At 44.1% G+C, this 20,168-nt stretch overlaps 1 protein-coding gene across 2 annotated transcripts in view; it reads right to left on the bottom strand.

Moving 5' to 3' along the window:
- AMDHD2 (amidohydrolase domain containing 2) overlaps positions 1 to 20,168 on the bottom strand; it is a 300,831-nt gene that overhangs the window by 202,234 nt on the left and 78,429 nt on the right. For both annotated transcript variants that reach the window (XM_085632173.1, XM_085632174.1), the window contains exon 3: positions 16,824 to 16,960. In XM_085632173.1, coding sequence (XP_085488299.1) covers positions 16,824 to 16,960 — 137 coding nt within the window. The remainder of the gene's footprint in view (positions 1 to 16,823; positions 16,961 to 20,168) is intronic.

Raw genomic sequence — 20,168 nt, 5'->3', positions numbered from 1 at the left:
ATGCACTTTGATTTATTGCCACCTTTTAGTCACCATGAGTGAGCGGTTTCACAATGCCCCTCTTTCATTTGCACTTTTCCTGGTTTTATGATATTTTATGATTGATTTCTCATTGTAAGGTTTTAATTAATTAAATCCAAATAAAGATTGAATTGTATTGTATCTGACTCCGCTCCAGCTGGTGGTAAGGGCAGGACTACAGCATGTGGCAATGATCTTTCTCCCAGGTCCGGCAGCAGGGGCATTGCAGGTCGGCCGTGGTGAAATAGAGATGGAGTTCTGCGGGGTCAGATTCACCTGGTGAAGATTTGAAATTATATATTTTTTTATCTGCCGTTCTTGGAAATTCTACGCGGAAAGGTAGTGCCTGGTTCCACTCTGTATCGTGCAATGCCTTCTCCATGTTGTCTTCCCACCTCGCATGTATGGGGTCGAGGGAGGCCCCTGTCTGAGACTGTATTGCTTGGTCAGTCAGTCAATCCACTTTTATTTGATTATTTAAAATCACAAAAAGTACAATACACATTATAAAATTAGCACAATCATATCAAATATAGAACATTATGGGCGTTTAAAAAAAAAAAAACATTTTTAAGTAGATATTTCATTAAGGTTAAAAACAGTCAGGTAGATATAAAATTCATTAAATGTGAAAATAAATGATTTCAAACAGGATTTATCAAAGAAAGTCTTTTTTTTTAAGTCGTACAGCTGCAACCAAAAAGCTAGCGATATTAAAAATTTCCCAGGTATTGCTAAGCATTTGCAAATAGAGGAGAGCTGGCCTGACCCTTAAAAAACCCTTGCCCCTCAAAAGAGGAACTAGAAACCTCCTTCGTATTTCTGTGTAAAAATCGCAAAACAACATGAAGTGCAATGTATCCTGCGGTGAAAAATTATCACACTTACATGGACCTAGATTCTCTAGTTTACTCCAGCCCGGGATAATGCCCAGGGAAAAGTTAATCAAATTAAAACAGAATCTAGTCAGGAGCCACCGATGGAAGGGCTTGATCACTATTCTCAAATAGGGGTGAATTGATGGAGAGGATATTATCAGATAATGGGCCCTAACAAGAGGTTTCTGTAGCTCCCGCTCCTCGCGTTCCAACGTCAATAAATTCAAGAGTTGTGATTTAGTCCATTTCAAATCTTTCTTTCTGATGCCTTCCGGGAGGTCAAAAAGATCAGGGCGACCTAATCTAAAGAACATGTGCTTAACATAGACCAACCACGGGATACTACTGGCTTTATCCAGGGAAACACAATCCCGCAGGATACAATGGTTCAGGGTTAAGTCTGGATTAAGCCAGGTTTTGAGCCAACAAACCAACGGGGCAATTTTCATTAAATCAGATACGTAGCCCATTCCAAGTTCCTGATGGATGGCAAAAGTAGAGGTCGATTGAGGGACGGACAAGAGGGTTCTTAAAAATCTATTTTCCACCTTCTGTACCGCTTCCTGCTGTTTATAGCCCCAGATCATTGAGCCATACGTAGTAATAGCCAAACATTTGGATCTATAACTGCCAAGCAGGGCTTCAAATGGTCTTGCACCCAATCGTTGAGCAAACCCTAAGAGGGCTGTCGTTGACCTGATTACGGCATTCTTTTTTGCCTTCTGTTGGGGGACCCAGGAACCTCTTTCATCGAATAGCACCCCCAAATAAGTAAAAGAGGGCACCCTAGATACCTTTGTTCCATTACAATAGAACAATTTAATTTTCCTATTTCTTTTACCTGTTATCATAATATGGGAGTTCTTGATATTAAGTATCAGATCCAAAGATTTCATAAAATCCCCAAATGCATTCAAGAGCCGCTGAAGGCCTATAGCAGTACTATTATAGCTAATAGTACTGCACCATCCGCGTATAGGAGGACCGGAATAATCAGTTCTCCTACATGCGGAATATCCAAACAAGCCTCCGCCAAAGATTTTTCTAAAGCAATAATATAAAGGGTAAAAAGAAGTGGGGCCAAAATACTTTCCTGTCGGACGCCCCTCCCTGACTTAAAATGCCTTGTACATTTGCCATCCTGCGTAACCCTGACTGTTGCAGAAATATCCCAATGCAGATCAGCCAGAAAATGAACTAGAGAAGGATCAATGCCCATATCTAACAAAATAATTCACAGCTTCGACCTGTTAACCAGGTCGAACGCTGAAGAAAGGTCCATAAAACCCATATATAAAGAACCTTCTTTAGCTATTGTATATTTCTTATTATGAGATGTAGATTCAGACACTGATCCAAAGTACTGCTTCCCTGTCTAAATCCATACTGGAGGTTAGAGAGGACCTCGTTGTCAATCACCCAGTCTGTGATTTTGGCCAAAACAACTTTGCCCAATATTTTAACGGCAGAATCAATTAAGGATATAGGTCTATAACACTGAGGATCCCCTCTCTGGCCCTTTTTAAAAACTGGGATGATTGTTGATAGGGCCCATGATGCAGGAAACCCCTGAGTACCCGAGGCATTATAGACATTAGTTAATATCCTTGCCCAGAATTTGGTATCACATTTATACAGGTCTGCCGGGACACAATCAGGGCCAGGTGCTTTATTATTCGAAGTCTCTATGATTGCCTTTTCTACATCCGCCTCCTCAAATATCAGTGGGAGCGAGGCCCGCCAGGTTGCCAAACTCAGAGGGGAATCCCCATCCACATTGAGCCCATATATTGCCTCAAAATGCGTGAGCCACTGCTCCTCGGTGATACTGCTCTCCATGGGATCATTCTCTACACCGGAAAAAAAGGTGTATTAACAAGGGCCCAGAATCTCGCACTATCCTTTAAAACCTCTATTGAAAAAAGTGCATTCCAAACTTCTTCTTTAATCTCCTGTTTACGTGAGTGAATCGCCAGATTATACGATTTCCTAAGATTTACTATGCGTTCCCTATCTCTTGGAGTATTTTTCAAAGCTTGGAGTAGATTTCGATGGGCCCGTGAGCAGTTACTGTCAAACCACCTTTCACCCACCTGACCTCTTGGTTTAGCTTTAACAGTCAAATCAGAAGCTATCTGACCACAAATTCCTTCAAAGGCTCTCACAATCTCCGCCTTTGAGGAAGTATGGTCCACACATTTTGCAATGTTATCTTTTGCCTTTTCACAGAGATCAGCATGGAAAGAATCAGGAATAACTTTGGACCATTTTAGCCTCCTCCCCTGGTCACTTGGTGCCACAGAGTTAACTCCCGCCTTTCCTGCTGTTCCCAACAGGCCACAATCTTTATCAACCACTAATATAACAGGATTACGATCGCTAAAGGGAGACAGACTTGCATTATAAGACCCTACCTTAGCTAGTAACGGAGTTGACAAAAAAATATAATCAATAATGGTGTCCCTATCCTTAGCTTTAAACGTAGAGACCCTGTCAGTTCGAGCATTAAATCCAGGTTCAAAGAGGTTAGCCCTGGCCAGGAGATCCTCCAAAGCCTCCCCCTGTTGCGAGTGCTCAAAATGAGGCGTCACTGAGTGAGCTGGTCCCAGACGGTCATCTATACAGCAATCCCTATCACACAAATGAATATTAAAATCGCCCATAACAATGATATAGAACAAAGTGGATTGCTTTGCCCTAAAATTTTCTAAAAAACTTTGCAAATGTAATAAATGTTGGTTCACCACATCACATTCCCCAGAATTATAAAAATTACCAAATAAGATTTTAGGATAATTGGGGGTGGATAATTCTGCTATCAGACAATTATGAGATCCCGACTCCAACATCCTTGATGTCCCATTTAACTTTAGTGAAAAAAGAAGTGCTAGGCCCCCCTTGGCTCTACCAGCCATGGCTGGGCGCGCAGGCAAACAGAAACATTCAAAACCATCCAGCCAAAAATTATTCGCCCTATCCCACGTTTCCTGCAAGGCAAATAAATCATATTGTTTTATGAATGACAACCACCGCGTGTCATCCCTTTTTGATCTAAAACCAGCAATATTCCAGCTTACAATTTTACAGTTTTGGACAATTTCAGCTTCTAAAGCCCGTTCATTTAAGCATGGGCTGGGAGAACAAGCCAGTGGGTCCTCTAGTCAGTCATTCATATCAAGGTGAGACAGAGGGAGGAATCTATTTGTTAAAACTAAATCTCAACTTTTGTTGCCTGGCCTTGGAGATTGTGATTGAGGATCTGTTTCTACACTCCAAAGAGGCCATTCTAGGCAGGGATCAGACATCCTATTACGGGTAAAACAAGGAGTCTGATAAGACCTCTTCCGATCTATCCCAGTACCAGTGTTAGCATTCCCATTCACTTGTCTTACAGGGGAGTTAAAAAAAACAGAGGTTGGCCCTAATGCCTCCCTTCACTAACTCAGAGGCATCCCAAAAAAGACTGTCAGCTATATCGCATTTATTAAAGTTGACAATGATGCAGTCACCATCGATTTGTTTAGGGCAGTTACTAATCCATCCCACCCGTCTAGCCATTATTATATTAGATGAGATCTCGGCATTACCACAACAGTGTTGATCCCACCAGCTTTTAGTTTTCCAAAATAGTGCCCGGGTGGATTCACTGCCATGAACATCAAGAGGAGGGACTCCTACAAGAACAGCCATCAACGGTGTAGCTTCGGCGGGGAGATCAAGTCTACACAAATTAGGGCTTGGGCAACTCCCCTGTCTAAAAGAGGACCCATCAAAATCATCAGTCATACCATTGGGTAAACAATTTAAAGGGTTCTGGACAAACACGGGGGTTAATCCTCCCTCTACATGAGACCTCTTAACAGGCGCAGAACTAGCCAGATGACTAGATTTTAGCTTAGCCTGTGCCTGTAATAAGGGCTGACTAATAGGGTGAGGGTCTCCCGCATGTGGCATAATCTCCTGGCAGGCCTCAGATAACACAACAGGATCGACTGAGCTGTGCAAGGTTCTAAGGTCCCTGATGTAGGAATCAATTCGCTCACATTTATTTAAAATATCCGTGACACAGGTGTTCAAAGTGTCAATTATATCTTTGGCAATGCCAGTGAGAATAGGCTCCAGACTGGAGCTAAAAATGCCCTCCACCGCATCGCACAATGTTCGTTGACTGATTTCATTCACAGCAGACCCCTGCTTAGGGGTGCTCTTCTTTAAGCATTTGTCCCGTGTGTTCAGTTTCTTGGTGACTCTCCTTTTCCCTATACAACCCGAGGACAACACTTTTGGGACTTTTTCTGAGGCCATCGAGTGTTCATTAATTACAGCAACTACCTCCCTTAAAGGGGCACCATCATTATTCAGAGCTTCTCTCCCCTCTTGGGGGTCTTTTATCAATACTATAGGTTCCAGCGGCACCGGATTCTTATTCACTATTTCAGACACCACAGGCCCATCTCCATGGGTTGGAGAGGTACCCAAGCCCAGTTCCTTTTCTGCGTAGGCAATTTCCTTACTCAATACTCCCACCGCCGAGGTCAAATAAGAAATTATAGATTCGGACTTTCTTGGCATTTTAGATTTTAACCCCTTCTGATCCAGACTACAGAGATGTTTGCGCTTACCCATATTTGATGTAAGGGGGTGGCCGTTCCCCTCACGGCAGAGCCTGCAACCTGTGAGCGCGTCCCACGCTGCGAGAGGGCAGCTCGCGATTTAACACGCCTCCTGGCGCCGCAGTGCCGCCCACAGCAGGCACCTGGCAAAGTCTGCTGGGGCTTGTAGTTCTTGTAGTGCCGTTACCCTCACGGAGGGACCTGGAGGTCTGAGCAGAATAGATTCCAAGCTGTTTCCCTCACGGCTGATGACAGGATGGAATTCAGGTAAGTAATGGGAAGCCGTTCCCCTCACGGCAGAGCCTGCAACCTTTGGTATATCCATGTGATTAGATGACTACTTTACCCCACGATGAGGAGCGCCTGGAGGAATGTATGGACGGGTGGCTCTTTGTCCCTTATGGACCCCAGGGTTTAGCGTGTGTTATGTAACTGTCGACAGTTGAGGAATTGGCAAGACGGAGGATTGTGGTCTGCCTGTAGGTGGTCAAACGACAAGAGGTGATCTTCAGAAAAGAGGTCGTCAGCCGTGGTTGGGGATCATTCATGCCAGGGTCTCAGGTCAGAAGCAAAGTATGCCCCCGGATATCGAGGGAGACCATGTAAGGAGAACCCTGGAGCATGTGATGCAATGCGCTGAGTGAGGAAGCATACCCTGGCAATACATTTGCGGGCTATTGGTACTTGTAAAGAACATGAGGAACGAGTGCTGTGATATGTCTCTCCCAAATTTCGATTAGCTAGCCACCTGGCCACCTGTCCAACCACTGCAGCTGGGCTGCCAGGAAGCAGACCTCAAAGGACAGAGCACCCAGATTTCTCCCACTTCCCCCCCACCCAACAGGCAGCTCCAATTTCTTCAGGGTTATTCAGCGTTGGATGCTGCTGCATAGAAGTTCCACAAGAACTGTATCGAGCTCTTAGAAGAAACTACGGGGAGGTACCACAGGCCGTGCTAAAGGACATTGAAGACTACAACTTCCAGAACACGCGAGGGTTTGACAACCTTACTGGGAAAGAACGTACGGCCCTAAAGAATCTAAGTAATAATAAAGACCTAATCATAAAACCAGCGGACAAAGGGGGAGCCATAGTCATTATGGATAGCGATATGTACCGAGAGGAATGCTTGAGATTACTCTCTGACTCCAGCAGCTACACCATACACAGAACCGACCCCACAGGACCACTCATGGCCAGGATCAAAAGCATGGTTGCAGAAGCACTCAGCAACGACTGGATCACTAAACAAGAGGCCGGCTTCCTCATGAGTGAGGAATCCAGAATGCCCAAATTCTATACACTCCCGAAAATTCATAAAAACCGAATGCCCCCACCAGGCAGACCAATCGTGTCTGGTATAGGGTCAGCATTAGAGCCACTGTCACAATTCTGTGATTGGTTCCTCCGCCCCATTGTCAAAGAATCATTGTCTTACCTCAGGGATACGAAGGATGTCCTTTGCCTCCTCAGAGACCTCACGGTGGATACAACCAATGACGGGCTTATAACCATGGACATAGAAGCTCTGTACACGAGCATACCACAGAGGCGCACCTTGGAAGTTGTGGAAAATATCATCCTCAACAGAGAGTGGGACTTTCTAACCCCACAACATTTCGTGATGGAATGTGCGGAACTTGCACTTACTGAGAACTTCTTCGAATTCGAGTAAGTCATCTATCACCAGATCACTGGTACTTCAATGGGGAGCACCTTTGCCCCCAGTATGGCCTACCTGTACGTTCAGCAATTCGAGGACGACTTCATCCACAATCCACACAATCCATTCCTACAACATCTCAGGATTTGGAAACGCTATATAGACGACGTGCTTATAGTATGGAATGGTACTGAAGAAGAAGCAACAAGATTTGTCCAGTGGGTCAACACCAAAGATACACACCTTAGATTCACCCATACAATCAACAAAAATCATGCTATCTTCCTTGATTTAGACATCACTATGACCAACGAAGGGATCACCACCAAGGTGCCCAACAAACCCACCGATAAGAACAGCCTTCTATTATATGAGAGCTATCATCCTAAGGCCCTGAGACAAAACCTCCCGGTTGGACAATTTCTTCGCGTTAGGAGAAACTGCTCTGATATTGATACCTTCGAAGAACAGGCATCCCACCTAGAAAAGAAACTTGTTGATCGCCACTACCCGAAAAAGATGGTACGCAAGGCTAAGAAGCGAGCAAGAAACAACCCAAGGGAACCGGAAAAAGAGAACACCGAAAGAACAGTATGTGTCACCACATTCACTCCTCTCTCCAACACAGTGCAGAAGATCATTAGAAAAAGATGGAACATCCTGAACAGCACTGGAAAACAGTGGGAACCCCCACTGTTTGCATTTAAACGCAATAAAAACCTGCGAGATCAACTAGTACGCGCCAGTATGCCAACTACAGATGGCACTGAACAACAGAGGCTTTGGGACCAACCACGTGTGATGGGACATTTTACATGTGGGGGATGTACATCTTGTAATCTTACTGCCAACACGAAAGAAGTCAACATAGGCACAGGAAAACCGTGGCAACTACGTAAATTCAGCAATTGCAATACTGAGAATGTTGTTTACCTCTTAACATGCCCATGTGGTCTCCAGTATGTTGGCATGACAGCCAGAAAAATCAGGATTCGCATTAACGAACACTGCAGTACCATCAGATGTAAAAGAACAAATACCAAACTCACACGTCACTTTTTGGAAAAACACCACAAGGACACTGACCTTCGATGGACTATCCTTGAAGTCATGAATAAAAGTAAATTTGACCTTTCAAAAGCGTTACACGTAAGGGAACAACGGTGGGTCTACCGTCTGCGGTCCCATGAGAAGGGCCTCAACGACGACATCCCTTGGCTCCAATTGGGTAGATAAATCCTCTTCCTGTGTACGTTTGTTCCCCTCTTGTGACGCCAACGCGCCACCCCAGCTCTATGGCTTGAACTTGTTCAATCCTGCTACCTGTGACACCTTTCCCTCCCCCGTGTCACTTCTAACTGTCTCTACACTATTTTTTCCACTCCCTCACTGGCCACTCGAACCAGGACCCCCTCTGTAACTTGGCGACATCCGCTCCCTCATGGCACTGAAATACTGCCTTTATTACTCATCCTGTTCTCTACACACTTCTTACACCCCCGCGCCAGCTACGTGAGCCAGGATCCTCTCTGCAATCTGGCGATATCTGCGCCCCCTTGGCACTCTAAGTCTGTCCGCTCGCTTCATTGCGCCCATTTCTAATGAAGGCGATCGCTACTTGGGCCAGCACCAGCACCCCCTCTGTAACTGGGACATCGACCGCGTACCATGATTCTGACGCACGCATACCGGCGAATGGTTTACCTCGCCCTACAAACACTAGGCGATCACCCCAAGCGAATCATTACTATTTCACCGCGGCATCCCCGCGTCACCAGGGCAACCCCAGACGCGCTCCCTCCATGAATCTTTATTTTCAAAGAAGCATGGTTGCTCTAGCATGGCTTTCCACGCCCACAACAACATTAGGCGATCACTTCGCATTGGTCCTCTGAGAACGTATCAGAACCCTTTCACCGCGGCACCCCCGTGTTACCTAGGCAACCCCGGCCGCGCTCTTTCACCTCGCTCACACGTGACATCAACCACGGGAGTGTCCAGCGATTCGTTCCCCTTATTTGGGCACGCACCGCCGCTGAGGAAAACCATTGGCCCCGCGCTACAGCCATGACTAAACCAGGCACCTCGCCGCACGCATCCCTCTCACATCCGCTCGGGACACCGGAAACCACACACCAGGAGCCACTTTTCAGCCTCAACTACCTAGCGCTGTCTCTCATTAAGCCACGAGCACACTATAAAAACACCGACCCCGCGGCCTCATTCCTACATTCGGGAGGACCGGGAGCAACACCATAGGATGAACGTGGGATTCTTTTCCTGAGACAGTAAGAGTATGAATGCAGTGAATGCTGTAACTGGACCCTTCCGGTTCGTTACTGTGTGAATGAGCGTGGGCTATACACGCATGTGGAATCTCATCTCCCACACACCGGTTAATGAAAACTTTGGTTTACCTTCTCTCCCTCCAGAATGAACAGGAGTTTCCCCTCCCCACCCCCCATGTGGCAAGTAGTTGTTTCAACTAGGGTAAGACCCACGAGAGCCTCAATACTCTCGATCTGTTTGTGTACACACACAGAGTGGCACAAGTCACGTGAATAGTCACTCACCTTAAGGAACTTACGCATGCGCTGTTTCTTTTCATTATGTCTTGTAATGTTATGTTTCTTTTGACCCAGTTGTACAGTTTTTATACAATTGTTTGTTCACTTCTCCCTATAGGCTTGACGTTCGGAAGCCATTTAGGAAGCGGAGTGCGGCCCTCGCCACACCCGCACAGTGGTACTTTCTTGCTACCTGTTGGTAAGAACGGAGCCCCCAGTTCAAACTTAGGTCCTGATGAATGACCTGGACCCGCTTGGGCCTACAAGGCAGAAACATGTTGACCTTTCACGAGACGGTTAGGGGACACTAAACACCCCACCCACTGTCCTTTGTTTTTAGTATCATATAGTTATTGGCCACATTAAAACTCACTTTCTGGTAACTATAATGATTTTTAACTTCACGGTCCATCTCACGGGCCCCCACTCTTTGGTTTAGAAGTGCATCCCTGTCTCCAGGTGTATGCCCGCCCTCCATCAAACTAAGGTTTTGGAGGGCGAGGACTGGCCGATGATGAAGCATGACACCAGGTGGTGTGTGAGACCAGTCCGTTACTTTTTGTGAGATGTCCTAACTCACAATAGTTTTATAACTGTAGTAGGGTCACACTTCACTAGGAGCAGCTTTCTGTGGTAAACATTTAGCAATGGAGGCCGCTAGCTCCTAGAACCCCACGCCTCCTGTTACCCCCTCCACACATTGTGGAGTCTCCTTTGTGATTACACCACGGGTAGGTTAGCAAAGTAGTAATAAAGGCAGGGTAAGATTGCCATTTTAGACAAGGAATTCTTCCATGTAGTGGCTAGTGAAAGTTTTTTTACAAAACTGAACTAGTGACCTTACTGCTATGAGTATGGGTCAGAGGTTGCCATCGAGGAGGCCAGGTGTAAAGTGATATAGGCGAAAGTCCAAATGCCAGACCGTGGAGTCTTGCCAAGCGAGTCAGGCCCTACCTATGCTAAGTGCCTGTAGAGGTAGACCAGAGTGCAATGGATAGACAGAAGATTTGTCCCAGTTGACTGCAAGGCCAGTATATTTAGCATAGGACTGGAATGCATCCCGTATGAGGGTGGAGGTTAAGTTCATGCGCGTGACTTGGAGGTATAACAGGAGGTTGTCTGCAAACAGTGAAACAGGGTGTGTCCTCTCTGCGAGGGAAATGCCCATACTTTGATTGTCCCTCTGCTGTCTAGCGGTTCTATAGCCTATGGCCATCCACATGAGGACCTGAAACAAGTAGTCCCAGTCGAGGGAGTTGAATGCCTTTTCTAAGTCAAGGATCAGAAAAGCGACATCTGGAAAGCATTCTTGAAGTCTATCCTGTATGTGGAACATACCTCGAAGGTTGTGGGATGCACTACGACCTGGGACAAATCAATTTTGGTCTGGATGTATAGGTTCTGAGAGGACTTGGGTATACCCGTTTGCCAGGATTTTACCTAATATTTTGTAATCTTCCCCCAGTATGGCAATGGGGTGATAAGACGAAGAGTTGATGGGGTCTCAATAGGGCTTGTAGAGAGATATTAGAAAGGATTCCTGAAGTGCATGAGGTAGTTCCCCCAAGCGTAGTGCCTCGTTGTACATGTAATGGGCACAATTTATAAATAACATACACCAAAAAACGTTATTTATGAGGTGTGATAAACAGCACCTTCACTCATAATCAGCCTCTATGTGAAGTCTCTGGGGTTGAAAGATATTCTTTTGAAGAAAGATCACGTCTTAAACTTGGATGTTTTCAGCACCAATCTATCTTTAGCCAAGACACATTATATGTAAAGGTCAAATAACAAGTCTACCACCACAATCACAAACTCCTCACTTTGTTGAAACAAAACCTAAATTGCACCCATCTCTGTCAAGGTGTCTTCTGTGTATACCCCGGCTGTGTATAGAATGACAATGATGGATGTGTGAACTCCCTTTGGTAAAATATGCGCAGTCTCATCTAACGGAGAGAGTTCTATGTCTAAGACAAGCATGGTCCCACCCACACAGACTGTTTGTGTGTGTGCGAGGGTGACTAGAGCAGGCCATTGGACTCCAGACATCTGCTACACTTGTTTCCTGTGTGGTGGGAAGCCAATGTACAAATCTCTGCTCACTCCCCCCCACCCAAAACCAGTTGTCAACTAATCTGCGACAGAAGAGAGGCCACCAGATTCCTTTAATATAGCATACAGAATCATTACCATATCCTTTTGTGAAACAGCCTCCCTGTAGCCATTCATCTCCTTCTCCATCCAAAACTGGTCCCATAGGAGGACATCAATCAATCAGGGCTTTGTAAAGCTCACTACTCACCCGTTAGGGTCTCGAAGAGCTGGGGGGGATGGGGGGCGGTGCAACTCAGTTGAGGTAATTCGAAGAGCCAGGTCTTGAGGTCTTTCCTGAATTAGTGCAGTGTAGGCTTTGCCAGAGGTGAAGGGGGAGCTTGTTCCAGGTCTTGGCTGCGAGTTAGAAGAAGGACCTTCCACCCGCTCTGATCATGTAGAAGCGTGGGACAGTGGCTAGGGAGAGGTTGGCTGAGCTGAGGTTTCTCTTGGGGGCATGGAAGGAGAGGCGGTGTTGAGGTATTGTGGTCCGATGTTGTGGAAGGCCTTGTAGACGTGCGTGAGCCGCTTGAAAGTTATTCTTCTTTCGATGGGAAACCAGTGGAGCTCGTGGAGGTGTTGGATGATGTGTCTGTGCCATGGGATATCGAGGATTAGTCTGCTGCGCCATTCTGGGCAGTCTGGAGTTTGTGTAGGAGTTTTTTGTTGATTCCAGCGAAGAGGGCGTTAACGTAGTCCAGTCTGCTGAATATTTTACATAGTATGTGGAGGGTGTTGAAGCATGCAGAGGAGACGGCTTTGATCTGGCGATTCATAGTGAGCAATGAGTCCAGAATGATGACAAAGTTATGTGCAAGGCCGGTCGGGGTGGGTGGGTTTCCAAGGGTGGGACCCACCAGGTGTCACCCCATGCAGAGGTGGTGGAGCCGAGGATGAGGACTTCTGTTTTCTCTGAGTTGAGTTTCAGGAAGCTGTTCTTCCTCCAGGTTGCGACGGCTTTCATCCCTTCTTGGAAGTTGTGCATGGTGATGTCGGGTTCCTTGCTGAAGGAGCAGATGAGTTGGGTGTTATCGGCATAGGAGACGATGTTGAGCCCATGGTTTCTGACGATGGTTGCAAGGCAGGCATTGAAGACGTTGAAGATGGTGGGGCTGAGGGAGGATCCTTGGGATCCTCCGCATCTGGTCTCTGTCGGTTCTGAGAGGAAGGGTAGGAGTCTTATTCACTGTGTTCTGCCCATGAGGAATGAGCGTATCCAGTCTAGGGCCATTACTTGGATGCCAGCTTAGTGGAGTCTGGTGGCTAGTATGCAGTGTGAGATGGTGTTTAAGGCCACTTGACATCAGGCCAGGAGCATGCATCTTCAGGATTAAAGAGATATCCTTCATTTCAAAAGGTACAACCTCCATGACTGGGCAATTGAGATGATTAAAGACTGAGTAGTCTGGAACGTTGTGCCTTTACGGTCAGTTTAGCCCCCAAACATAGCCAGTACCCTCTGCATATTCACCATGTTGACTTTACAGGTATTGCTGTAGACCATACAAAATTCTTCTAGGCCAGACAGTGCATGGTTGGCTGGCCTCTGAAATGTGGCTTGGGAATTCATTTGGGCAAAAGTATTACTCTGGTAGACTTTCTCTGAGGTGTTAGAGTACTTTACCAGTAGCCACTAGTCAGATGAAAAGCACGGAGGTGCATGCCTGCCCTCAGTGTCTCTCCAAACCCTTCAGAATGGGGAAATGGGTGGACATTGGTCTTAGTGATAATGTTGAGACCCTCGTTGGTCCACGTAGAAGCATATGACCTTCAGACCTTGTTGAGGACAAACACCACTGAGCTGGCCCCTGGACTTTGTGGTATTCTATAACACCGAGGTCCAGCATATTGGCCACATCTCCCTTAATGCACATGTGGTCCTTCTTTGAGATTGTGTATATTGTGCTCTTCACAGGCAGACCGTTCCTAATGATTGTGTTGTACATACAGGCTGGAGTTAATCCTAGGGTTAGAGAAAACCGGTGTTAAAAAGTTCCAGGTGCAGTCTTCCATCCAGGGTGTTGAGCAGTTGTCAGTTTAGAGTAGACTAGTACTCCATTAACTAAGCTATTCATCTCCTCTACATGTAGCAGGTCATGAAGGAGCGTATTGTTTTTGACCCTTTCAGTTTCCTTCAGAGTCCTGGTAATAGGGAGTTACAGGGAGACGAATAGGGCACAGTGCTTAAGAATCATGTTTTGGGGTGCGTTAACTTCCATCCCTTTCCTATTAGGCCACTGTACTATCCTCAGCAGTATTCCGTAAGTTAGATGGTACTGCTCCACAGGGCTGAGATGCCATGATATTGATAAAGAGCTGCCTTTTCTTGGTGTTAACTTGTTTTAGCTCCACGTCTTTGCGAGGCAACTTCAGCTTCGTCACCTTCAAGGCTTGAAGTTCAGAATCTCAGACCTTTGTTTTCATTAAGTATAACATAGCTGCAGTTACTGGACTCCTTTAATGCTATGAATAGTCTTCTGAGAAGAGAGTTTAACATTCCTCTCTACTTGCTGACAAATGTGAAGGGTCCCGTGCAGTAAGCGTTACCGGGCAACAGCTGGTTGCACATTATTGTTTATCACTGATGTCATGGTGCCACAAAACTATTGCACTCAAGCTGAATATCCAAGTACTTCCTTTCAGCACTTGACTCTGTCAGGGGAGCAGGGTCAAGTGGTAAAGAATCACTCCAGCAGGCAGTGCGGACGCAGAAACTCAGAAGCAGTTTACACTTAGTAATCTCAATGCCCAGAATGTTCTTGAAATTATAATGAAAAGGGCTTTTGAGCAGTTGAATTAAAATGTTGTTTACACTGAAATAGGCAGGAACCAAAAAACAGAAGGTCTAACACCTTCTGAAACAGAGAATAATCTCAAACACTATTGTAGACTCTTAGCACTATGAGTTGGCAAATAATTTAAGATTGAGTTCTTTGGTCAATCGTATCCAAAGGAGGACTGTTCAGATCTTCTTAGGCTATCTTGGGAGTGTTCAAGCTTGTCTTTTGCAAAGTTGGAGATCAATTGAACACAACCATCTAATTGTTCCTTTAGCTTATGTAGGCTGTGATTGAGGATAATGGTATATAAAGAAATGTGTTCGGAAGTGCACTCTGTGCACCTGCCCTGATCTTACAAGACGCCCATAAGCGCCCAAGACAAATACTGAAGCCTCCATGCTGCAAATATAATGTGTAAGTGTTTCAAAGAGCATTCCAAGCGAAGCCTACGGGTGATCCATTATCTGTTCCCCAAAGCTCAGTTGGTAGCTGCAAGTTGAATCAACTGGATTCCAAACGTTCAGTAGCCACGGAGGTATGCAGGGGGCAGTAGCTGACCAGGGCGCCAATTCTTTATAGATGTCGCCTTAAATGGCCAGGGGTTGGAGAGCCCGCATCTGGAAACCCACCAGATGTGGATGAGATTTAGCAGTGGCAGGGGTACTCATTATGGGCACTGGAAGGTCCAGGGGTTTTCTCTGTGACACCGTCAACAGCTGCTTGAGCTAGAAATAGAACACAAATGGTTTTGAAATCAGAGTGACCTCCTCCCACTGATAACAACGGACTCCTTACCAGGGTTTGTCAACACCTTCCGGGTTCACTGGAGAGGTGCATAGAGATACCCCAGAGAGAGGTAAATAGAGGCACACCACAGGTACAGGGATTGTAGGGGACATTGAAGAGTAACATTCTTCAGCTGTGAATACAATGGAGCAGCTCATTTAACCATATGATGTCACAGCTACTACAAGCATATCTGACTGATGCAACTTTGTGTCTCCATGGCAGTCTAGGCTGTCCCACACAGGTGCTTTGGTGGTCGTCCATGGAGTAGGTCACTTCTCAAGGCAAGTGCAATCCATCCCTTCATGCAGCAAAGTATGTTCTTCCATATAGTTACTGCTTCCATCTAGGCACTCCTTAAGTTCTTTCAGGAAAGGTTAGGAGCATACAGTCACCTTTATTAGCCAAAAAACGTACTACGAAGCCCAGCAGGGCTGCTACTGAGAATGAGTGCAATGCCACAAAACAGGTCTTTCAGTGCCTCAGGACCTTATATATTTGGGACATGGTTTTGATCAGAAGGATCACAAACCTCGCAAGTGGGTGATGAAGGGTGAGAACTCTGAGTTGATTTGATAGCCAACTTCCTGCAGGGATTGGACTTCACTGCTGCACACAAGGCAGGGACATTGCACAAGGATGCGGTATCCTTTCTCAAAGGTTAACCCAATCAGATGACAAGTCTCTTCCACTCACAAGTGTTCCAAGGAAGTCTGATCTGCAATGGTTATGCTGTAATGAGGAAATGTCTTTGGAAGCTGTGCTGCCATTCTTCTGTATGTTTCTGACTGACACTGTGCATTTTTCCTTCAGGGAGCACAATTATGTAAAGAAAATAATGAGCTTCCCTGACCTATTTTATAAACATCACCAGTGAATTGAGTTAGCCCCTTTTCTGAAATTTGTTAAATATGTAACTTGGTCATTCAAAAATGTGGTCTTCGCTCTAACTTTACGTTCATGTGTTCCTTGTTTAATGGCAAGTGTTATTCTAACAGAATTACACCAAGATCAACACTGCAATGTGAAGTTACAGAAAGCAAATGCTACTCCTAAGCTTGGACACTTTGAAAACAAGAGGCAAACCTTATGACAGTCTACTTTTGTTCAAGAGCTGAGGCTGCTTACTCTATACAGGGTAACAGTCACACCGTCATCTATTTTCTTACAACTTCATGATGGGAGAACACTATAATTGAGATTTTATTTCCAGTGGAGAATGGGAGCAAGAGTGAACTATTACAGAGTATTGCGGTAACACTAGATGGCAGTCACAGTGCTAAAGAAAAGCTCAGAGTTCATACTAAAATCATGCCTGAATCCTTCATTGTAAGATTCTCAGCTTAATATCTGGAGAACCAAAAGCCCCAGGAGCCCCTGAACACTTTAAATCCATTACTGGTGCTAATTGGTCTCACCGTTTATCTGAGTGTCGATGAACCCAGGAGCCACGATGCTGCCTTGGCAGTCCAGCTGAATATCTGCAGATCCCTTCTCATCAAAGAACAGTTTTTCGGGATTTAGGACCTTACCTGCTCTCACCCACAGGTCCTCCCTGAAGAAGAAATGACCCATCAATTATTCAGCATGGTTTACATACGAGCAACAACATTACAGTATTTCCCAAAGAAGGTACCCGTATTCTCTTGTATGTAGCACGCAGCCCTTTTCTATTGCAAAATTAAGTGTGCTAGATTAGAATATGTGATTTATAAAATCAAATCTCTGCCAACTTTAAATTTGAGATCTGTTCTTTCCCTGCTTTTCTCAATGTTCTGGTTTCATGATGGTATTCTCCAGTGTTTATTTGTTCGGTCTGTGCAGTGGAGGTGCTTTTGAATGATAAAAAGTTTTATATTTCTCAGTGGCTCTCAAGACTAGTGATCCAGCTTTGTCAACAACCTTTTTCTATGAACCACTGTATTCATTGTTTTAAAAACGCTATAATTTTTTCGGTTACAATCTGAATCCTTGCACATATCAGTGTAACCTCATCTGCAGTGAAACCGCACTCTTCTTATATGTTGTTCATATTATTCCACATCGTGTTACCCTATTAAACCACATACACAAATGTTGCTCCACCCCACAGTCAGTATGATTACTGTTCTTCTGTGACATGTGAGGCATGTGGAGTGGTACACACAGAATGAGGGTAGAGGCTATAGATACCGCACTTAACAAATGAAAAGTGTTTTCTTTAAATATAGCTCTTACAGTGCAAAGAACCAAGGAACACTGCCCTCTATGTTCCTTATCAGCACAAAAGCCCTGTTACAAAATTTCATTCAAGAAGGTTCAGCACCGTTCAAAAATAGTCAACAAGTATTCAAAGAAATGTTCAAGACGTCAGTCATTTTCTTGGGAAGATTCTCTTTCTTTATTGTGCAATCACATGGAAATGAAGAGTCATAATCACATTGGACATGAAGGATCTTAGCCGACGCGTTTCATCTCTTACAAGGAGACTTCTTCAGGGCTAATAGAAAAACATATATAACATACAATTATCACCATGAAAATAGATCAACATGTGCACAGGTGCAATTATCAAACTACACATACCTAGAGTACCAAAGCTAGTGAAACAATTTCAATATAAAAAGAACAGAGCCAAGAATGTATCTACGTCGTGAATCATGTCTATGAGATAACAAACCCAAGTTAGAAATGTGTGCCATTTGAGTACAAATGCTCAATTCAACATGTCTATAACAAGCATAATAAGAGATGTTGATCACTTTAAGCGTCAAAGCATTTATATTCCATCATGTAAGTATTTAATTTCATACCTTTCTTTTAACATTTGACTGATGCAGACTGCAAGTTATTTGAAAATAGAGCCAGCACCCAAGTTTTTCACGCTGGCAAAGGGATTTCAATGATGATTGTTAGTCTATAAGAGTCAATGTTTAAGACAAATCAGACGTCAAAATTGTACATAGGAACAACATCAAAATGCATATATCATGTGTTTCATGTTGTCATGGGTTTGTTAAAATCAAACAGGTTATGGTAAAACACCAGAGTCAGCTTTAGAATATATAATAGCTATCAACAATCTGGATTAACATTCACTCAAGTAGGGGATCATTGATGATTATCCGAATAACATATTATAAAAGAAATTGTCAGTCAATGAGAGCAAGGCTTAATACATCATATCTCGGTTATTGTTCCAAAGAAATTAATGGCGTGGCAGCTGTAGCCTCATGCTACCAATGAAGCAACAGTTATTAACATCTTATTTAAGTGAACAAGTTTCACCCATTACAAAAAGAATTTTCATTTATATAAAACAATGTTGTATAAAATTCGCAAAAAGCAACCTGTAACAATGAACTGCATATTTCCAATAATTATAATATAAACAATTTCTAATACGGTCATACATACCAATTCAAGGACAATCCAACAAATGAGTATCTATGAACAAATCAATAAAAGGTACAGGATTAGTAATTACTTTTCTGAGTCCTAAAGTTTAACAAACAGCAAGCAAAATCCCAAGCAGTGGATATCCTAAACGCTTTCTGTTTACAACATGGATGCTTCCTCTGTATTACGGCCGCTACCTTTAATAAAAGACGCTGTCAAGGAACGAGAATTCACTCGCTCACTCAAAGATTACACGCGATTCTTAGTTTCTATGAATAGAAGGCTATGGCCAATCAATACTGCATGAGCTATGTATAGCGAGTTTGTAAATGGGCTCAATGAAGAGAAAATTATATATTGTCTAAAATTATTGGCGGATACATTGGATTTTATTAAGCTGGCCAAGTTTAGGCAAGAATTACTTGGGTTGCACACAAAACTGGTGCACGCCCACACATAAAGACCGCTACAATACATTTAAAAAAAATGTTTAAAACAAGGACGCTCGATTATTTACTTACTCCTAGTAAAGAGAAACATATCCAAGCAACAAAGAAGTGACATATTATCATTTTTCAAGCGCTTACCTAAAGGGGTATGATAGCCCGTGTCTTCTGGTCTCGTTCTTTTCAGTGGAGGAACAGAGTTACCAGAAGCCAGCGTTTTTAAATCATCCGCTCTGAGATCCCATTCACCTGTGTGAGCTTAAAAATCAACGACGGGCCAATTGTTTAAAGATTCATAGTTTTCGTGTCGGCCATTTTTAAACGGTAAAACGCGATGTTAATATAATACAAAGGCAATAGTTTCTAGTTCAAGCCCAGGAATCTTACACAAAGTTAGCCAAATGTAAGTTCTTTTGTTGATATGTTAAAAAGACCGTTGTCATGATATCCAATTAGTATCCTGTTAAGAAAGTATTAAGTTTAAGCGCAATGTGTTCAATCACGCTATATAACGATGATGTGTCGGCACTCGCATGGCAGCCATATTAGAAGAGTAATCGTATTTCCCTCAACACGGTGCTAAATATAAACATAGTCAAAAGGGACACTCAGAATATAAGCCATGGCTATGGATACTCAGCTTATATTATCTAATTGTTGCCATAACTTTGTGTAAAAACGCTTATGCAAACATGCCAATTACTGGACTAATGAAATCCAACTGTACTTTTTATATGTCTTAGCACCTGATCTTGATATCGTTCACTGTGCTTTTTCTTTGACCTACATGCAATCTTGTCTTTTTTTGGTATTGGTCTCTGGCATATTATTTATTGTTCTTCAGTTGTTTGAGATCCTCTCTGTACTCTATTTCAGGAGTTTAGATACACACTTAAACCATTCGCTGAATATATATGACAGTGATGAATGTAGTGCTGT

The sequence above is a fragment of the Triturus cristatus genome, chromosome 10 (assembly GCF_964204655.1).
Source record: "Triturus cristatus chromosome 10, aTriCri1.1, whole genome shotgun sequence".
NCBI classification, from domain to species: Eukaryota; Metazoa; Chordata; class Amphibia; order Caudata; family Salamandridae; genus Triturus; species Triturus cristatus.
This window is presented reverse-complemented; position numbering and strand designations above follow the sequence as displayed.